Source organism: Aplysia californica, unplaced genomic scaffold (genome assembly GCF_000002075.1).
Source record: "Aplysia californica isolate F4 #8 unplaced genomic scaffold, AplCal3.0 scaffold00054, whole genome shotgun sequence".
In the NCBI taxonomy this organism is placed as follows: domain Eukaryota; kingdom Metazoa; phylum Mollusca; class Gastropoda; order Aplysiida; family Aplysiidae; genus Aplysia; species Aplysia californica.
The window spans coordinates 95,431-102,909 of record NW_004797324.1 but is presented as its reverse complement, the minus strand read 5'-3'; the positions used below and the strand labels follow the sequence as shown (position 1 = coordinate 102,909).

The window sequence follows — 7,479 nt, the reverse complement described above, 5'->3', positions numbered from 1 at the left end:
CAAAGTTATTTGAGAATGGGGTGGACAGTACAGGCACCTGGGTGGTAAAATAACTAGATACAGTTGTGTGGCCTGATGAGATAGATGAGTTTCCAATGTTTGTCATGTTTGGCCTTTTCGCTGCTCTAGACATAGCAGCTTAATGCGTCTTGCAGTTCCAAAATATTAAACACATTGTAGGCCTTATTTCTTGTACTCTAGCTGTATCAGTTGCTTCCTGGTTTACAGGTTAACAATGGTTCTGGAATGTGATTTCATACAGTTTATGACTATTTGTTTTCTCAAAATTGTGTTCAAAGTAGAATATGTCTAGATCTAATTTATTGCCCACCTTTAAAGCTATGTTTATCTTTTAGGAGGCAAACTGTTTCGGTCCTGATTGTCTGAGCCAACATATTCGTCCAATTGTAAACAGTATCCCTCAAGAAAGACAGGGAGGATAATTAAATGAAAGGAAAGGAAATGTTTCCATAAAAAATAGTCAAGTTATTCCAATGTGCAAAATTGTTATGGCGCATGAGCATTTCCTGGTTTTAAAAAAACACATTAAAAATGCAGATAACATCACTTATCAACCCACTACAATTTGTTTAACAATTAATTTTTCTTTCGTTGCTTGACCAGCTTGCAAATTTGTATACAGTGACACGCTTGTGTTCCATACTTTTAGCGACACCGGTCAGTTGAGTGTCCACCTTCAAGCCGCTCCAGCGAAGGTCGAATGACAGCATTGCTAATAATATCGACTTACTAAGTTTAGCCCACGGGTTCTCAGCAAGCCTGTATAAATATGAGCCACCGGCACCATCAGAATCAGAAGTTCTTCGATGAAAATTGACGACAAGGCAAGAGAAAGCAGCTCGGACGATCCTCCAGCATTACCCTGGTCATTCAAGACAGTTCGACAAACAAGTACAACTTTTTTCCAAGTTCATAAAACGCAAGTCCTGTCGGTGAGTATTAAAAAGTATTTACCCTATATACTCGTCCAAGTCAATAGCACCCTGGCGAGTAGAAAATATGTGTCTATTTTAAACAATCTCTAGTGAAACGTATCCTTTAATTGTGTGTACAGATGACTAGTCCACGTTGTCTTTCAACTTTCAGGCTTTCAATTCATGATCGCGTCTTCAGTTTCTCTAAATTATAATTCTTTTTTTAAATATGAATGATGAGTATCTAACAAGTATTGATATATAATGTTCTGTTTCTTTCTTGCAATAGAAAAGAGAGAAGGGGTTGAGGGGGGGGGGGGGGTCAGGGAGAATGTGTGTGTGTGTGTGTGTGTGTGTGTGTGTGTGTGTGTGTGTGTGTGTGTGTGTGTGTGTGTGTGTGTGTGTGTGTGTGTGTGTGTGTGTTTACATGTACATATATATACGGGGTTTTTTAAATTTAGTTATATTTATATAGGTATTTATATATTTTAAAAATATCTGTTTATATATAAATTGTATATGTATATGTTGTTGTTGTTTTGTTTTAGTAGAGGTTGTACGGCGCTCGCAACTCCATAAGGTCATGTGAGCGCCAAGGGGTGGATGTCAACAGAGAAGTCCTCACATGGAATCAGGCTTACTCTGCTCACCTCTCTAGATTCAGTATACGTATATATATATATATATATATAATATAATCATGAGAGATATATATGTATGTGTTTGTGTGTGTATTCGTAAATGAGAGACAGAGAAAGAGAGAGAGAGAGAGAGAGAGAGAGAGAGAGAGAGAGAGACAGAGAGATTTGCAAAGAGATGAAAAAAGAAAGAGAAGGTTCTATGTGGGTGACAATTTTAGAAATACGCACTTCGCACAAGGTCACCATAGACATCCACCATTTTTATGTTTAAAAGAGAAAAGTACTTATTATATCATTACTTATGACAACAGCAGCAAAATAGATGACAGCAACACCATATTATATTACATATCGTTGTCATCATCATTTCGAACAACGTCAACAACACAGAAGCAACAACAGTGAAAAACTAAAGCAAAAGCAACAATAACGAAACAAAAACAATAACAACTACAATAACATGCAGCAAAAATAAAAACAAGCATAGAAGAATTACAACTGCAGCATATAATTTTACACTATTCTGAAATCTCAAATTGTTGATATAGATATCTGCATTTATTTTTACAGACTTCCGTTCAACAGAAGGGAACCACGAGCCAGTCGGTGCATTGGCGAAAGAGTAAGGTTCGTCTTAGAACAAGACAATCCTGAACAGAAATGAGTCTGAAAATGTTTGAGGGCGACGAGGAACAGGTGTGCCTGAGCTTTCAGCACCCTGGAAAGAACAGTTCCTTTTGTGAGTCAACGACATTCGTTGAGGTTGAAGAAAACGTTTTTATCTTTGCTGATCTGGTTCCACTCGTCCCCTGGATACCCCATTTTTTCCTCTGGGCAGTCGCTCCTCTGTATCTCATTTGCTTCCTGTCACCTGGGAAGACTACCAGTCACATCGGAAAACTAGGAAAAATGAAGATGTCCAACACTCTTTTTATGGCCACCGTCTCCGCTGTGCAACTTACTAGAGTGAATAATGTCAAGATCATGCTAAACAGCCTTACTGGTCACTACTGCTGCTACTGGGCGAGGCTGGCCTCTCTGATGCTGACCACAAAGCTAACGTCAAATGAGAGACAAAGAGGCACCCACTACTTGTTTCCTCTCTTCGTGTTCTGGACTCTAATGCTGGTTTCTGACTCGATGTCCTTCTTCCAAGATGTCAGCTCCGAACTATATCTCCGTGACCCCTTCACCTTTGTGCTGTCAGCTTGCTGCGTTATTGGAGCTCTGATCCAGTTTGTAATCTCTTCTCTGCCCGACTCAAGAGTTCCAGCACCGGATGCCCACCCAGAAGAACTGACTTCTCTCCTCGGAAAACTCACTCTGAACTGGATCACTGGCATAATCTGGCGCGGTTACAGAAACGGTCTAAAAGAAGAAGACGTGCCTCGTATGGCAGCACATGACAGGTGCCAGACCCTATCCCCGGCTTTTGAAAAGACTTGGAACAAAGAGGTGGCTGTTCTTCAATCACGTCAAGGTACAGAGATCGAGCAGACTGATGCATTTCGGGAAGGAAAGTGTCAGAAAGAAGTACAATCCCCAAAAGTGAATCTTCTAAAGGTTCTGCTAAACCGATTTGGTTTTGAATATTTGACTTATCAATCCATCAAACTGTTCTTTGAACTTACCATGTTTGTGGAGCCGTTGTTGATGGGCTGTTTGCTGAAACACTTTCAGCACAGAGACACGGAACCAGCCTGGAAAGGCTACGCCATTGTGATGGGTTTGTTTGCCTCATCGCTTATCTCCAGCACAGGACACAGTCGAGTGTGGACGTCAGTGGACAGACTGTCTAAGAACATCAAGAGTTCTCTCAAAATGGCGGTGTACAAGAAAGCGTTAAGTGCCAGAAACGAGGGCAAGCGAGACATTACCACCGGCGAGATCGTTACCCTGGTCGCAGACGACTGTGAAAAGTTGGTGAACGCCAGTAACATCGTCTTTCTCATTTTGGCCACCCCTGTTCAAGTGAGTGTGGCTCTGTACATGCTCTATCAACAGTTGGGAATGGGAGCTTTCGTCGGTTTAGCCATCATGTTGTCACTTATTCCCCTCAACGCTTGGGTAGGCAAAAAGCTTAAGAAATTTGAAAAGGAAAAGAGTGACACCAAAGACAAAAGGATCAAAATCATGAATGAAGTTCTCAACGGCATAAAAGTACTGAAACTGTACGCGTGGGAAAAGTCGTTTCTTAAGAAAGTGATGAGCTCCAGGGATCAAGAAGTGAGCTTGCATAAGAAGATGTGCTTAATCCATGCTGGTATTGACTTTATGTTCTGTACCATCCCCTTCATGGTGCGTGTTGGTGGCTTCATGACCTTTGTCTGCCTTGGAGGCTACCTCGACCCTTCCACAGCTTTTGTGACCACGTCTTTGTTTGCAATTTTAAACAAACCTTTCAGCATCATGGCCATCATTATACCAGAGTTTGTTCAGGCATCTGATGCTCTAACAAAACTGAACAAGTTTCTGAATCTTGAAGACATTCCAGAAGATATTGTCAAGAAAACCAGTGTCTGTGAAGAGTCCATTACGATCAAAGATGGTGTATTCACCTGGGACAGATCTAGCTCAAAGAACTGCATCAAGAACATAAACGTGAACATTCCAACAGGCCAGCTTGTCGCCATCGTAGGAATGGTAGGATCAGGAAAATCTTCACTTCTTTCAGCTATGCTTGGAGAAATGGAAAAAGTGGAGGGAGACGTTACTGTGACTGACTCAACCGCCTACGTTCCCCAAGAGGCTTGGATTCTGAACACATCTTTGAAAGAGAACGTTGTATTTGGATCCGGGTATGATACTGAAAAGTATAACAAAGTCGTGGACGCCTGTGCTTTGAGAGATGACTTCAAACTGATGTCTTCGGGCGATAAAACCTTAATAGGAGAAAAAGGCATCAATTTGTCCGGAGGACAGAAGCAGCGTGTGTCCCTAGCCCGGGCTGTGTACGCCGACGCGGGAATCTACCTCCTGGATGACCCACTGAGCGCGGTGGACGCTCACGTCGGAAAACATATCTTTGATCAAGTGATCGGGCCTAGAGGCATGCTGAAAGGCAAGACTCGTGTGCTGGTAACCCATGGCGTGCACTGGTTGCCCTATGTTGACTCCATTCTCGTTATGAAAGATGGACAGATCTATGAGTCGGGAACCTACAAACAGTTGCTGGAACAAAATGGCGTTTTCTCACAGTTTGTGCAACAAGTTACCTTGACAGGGAAGAATGAGTGTGAGAGCAACAGATCAACATCTGATGAAGGGGAAACAGTGTTTAATCAAGACGACAAACCCTCTGACAAAACTGAGGGAATTCTCAAGACCGAGGAAGTTGAATCGTGCAGTAATAAAATGGAGAACGAGGTTAAGGACACAGAAGAAGAGACTGTCGAGGACGATGAAGAAGAAACACAAGTTGGCACGTTAGGAATGAAGGTGTACATGGACTATTTGAAAGCATTTGGGTTTAAATACTGCATAATGTGTATGGTCATGTTCGGACTACACATGTACTTTAATGAAAGCAAAGATCATCTGATGGCGAAGTGGTCTGATGATGATCTCCTTTCAAACCGACTCCTCGCGGAAACTCAAGAATACACAGACAGAACTTGGAATTACCTTTCTTCGTTTACCATGTACGGTGTTGCTGAGGTCCTTCTTTCCTTTGGGTTCATCAGCTTGGTGCTATGCCGAGGTTGTGAGGCTGCCCAACATCACCACAACAAGCTACTTCTCAACATTCTACGATCTCCCATGTCATTCTTCGACCTCACACCCACCGGGAGGATCATCAACCGGTTCTCCAAGGACATCGGCTCTGTGGATGGTTTAGGAGGCTGTCTGCGCGGCTACATAGCCTCTGTGGGCTGGCTATCAGTGTGCTTTTGTATGGTTCTATACTCAACCCCTAGTATTATCCCCTACATGGTCCCAGTAACGGTTGTGTATCTCGCCATGCAGCGTGTCTTCATCGCCAACTTGCGCCAACTTCGCAGATACAGACAGAAGTCACGATCTCCTGTGTTTGTTCACCTAAACGAAACCCTCAATGGAACTGACTCCGTTAGGGCGTACGGCGTGGGGGAGCGGTTTATCAGCAAGATGGAGGACAAGCTAGAGAACTTGATGAAGTTTGAAATGTCAGAGCACTGGTTCCATGCCTGGTTCCGCATGCGCATGACCGTTCTGTGTTCTGCAGTCACCCTCATTTCTGGTCTGCTGTTGTTATGGGATACCAGCATTAGCCCTGGCAGGGCCGGCGTGGTGTTGATGTATGCCACCAATTTCATGCACTGCCTTGGCTGGGTCATGCATCATTCCTGCCACACGGAGACAGAACTCATCTCTTTAGAGCGCGTAGTCGATTACTCCAACAAACCAACGGAAGCGTCGTGGGAGACAGAGGAGGAGAACAAAGCTGAACTTTCTCTCTCCACCCAGTGGCCAGAGAGCGGAGATCTTGTTTTGGACAACTACCAAACTAGGTACAGGGAGGGTCTGGATTTGGTGCTGAAAGGTGTGACGTGTCACATCAAAAGTGGGGAGAAAGTCGGTATCGTGGGACGCACGGGTGCCGGGAAGTCCTCGCTCACAGTCTCTGTCTTCCGCCTTGTGGAAGCAGCTGCAGGAAATATAACTCTGGACGGCAAACACATTGCCCCTGTCGGGCTGCACGACCTGAGAAGCAAACTCTCCATTCTCCCACAAGACCCAGTGATTTTTGGAGGCTCTCTCCGAATGAATCTCGACCCGTTCGGAGAGAAGACATCTGAGGAGCTGTGGGAAGCTTTGAAGCATTCCCACCTGAAGACATTTGTAGAAGGCTTGCCAGATCAGCTGGACCATGAGTGCGGGGAGGGCGGAAAGAATCTCAGCATGGGTCAGCGCCAGTTAGTGTGTCTGGCCCGTACGTTGTTGAGGCAGAGTCCAGTCCTGGTGTTGGACGAAGCCACAGCTGGGGTGGACATGGAGACGGATGAGCTCATCCAGAAAACCATCAGGTCCGAGTTCCGCTCGTGCACTGTGCTGACCATTGCCCACAGACTCAACACGGTCATGGACTATGACCGCATCATGGTGCTGGATCAGGGCAAGATCAAAGAGTTTGATGCGCCACAAAAACTTTTGGCAGACCAAACGTCAGCTTTCTACAGCATGGCTAAAGACGCTAATCTAGTCTAAAGCATCATAGTAGCCTTCCTGGGGGGTTTTTTCTTCTGCCCATTTACTTTGCAATATTATCAGTCACACCTGTCCAGTTTTATTAGAAGTACACCTGCACGTTTTTACCTTGGTGGCAATATTTTGGAGTCAATCTCAGGATTCTTTACAGTTACAGGCTTATTGTATATATTGTATAAAGTTTTATTTCTTGTTTCTTCTTTGTTGTAATTAATGAGCATCTTGTTTGCCCTTGGTGATGTGTTTCTTATAAACGAGTTTTTGTGTAACTGACCCTTTCTGCTCTGTTGTCAAATTGTGGAATCTACCTCGTGTTCATGGGAGAGAAAATTCAGTATTGCTGTTGCTGTTTTTATTGCTGCTGCGTCAATTCGTTCATCATTAGCTATCGAGTATTATTTTAATAGTTGTTGGGTATCAGAGGTGCCGATCTCCTTATAAAAACTCACGCATTTTGTCTCTGTAAAGAACTAGTCAAGCTCTAAATGTAAACAAAACCTGTATTTGAATTATGTCATGCCATTAAGCATGGTTTTGAGACAGTGTGAATTTGGGGGTATGTGTGTGTGTGTGTGTGTGTGTGTGTGTGTGTGTGTGTGTGTGTGTGTGTGTGTGTGTGTGTGTGAGAGAGAGAGAGAGAGAGAGAGAGAGAGAGAGAGAGAGAGAGAGAGAGAGAGAGAGAGAGAGAGAGAGAAGTGGGTGGGGGGGGGGCGGGG

General features: G+C 44.0%; 1 protein-coding gene across 1 annotated transcript; it reads left to right on the top strand.

Annotated features, from left to right (window-relative positions):
* The first annotated feature begins 773 nt into the window (after positions 1 to 773).
* Positions 774 to 7,033, top strand: LOC101863570 (multidrug resistance-associated protein 1-like). Its single transcript, XM_035968364.1, has 2 exons — positions 774 to 953; positions 2,147 to 7,033. The coding sequence occupies exon 2, from the start codon at positions 2,237 to 2,239 to the stop codon at positions 6,761 to 6,763; it is 4,527 nt and encodes a 1,508-aa protein (XP_035824257.1). The 5' UTR covers positions 774 to 953; positions 2,147 to 2,236; the 3' UTR covers positions 6,764 to 7,033.
* The last annotated feature ends 446 nt before the right edge of the window (positions 7,034 to 7,479 follow it).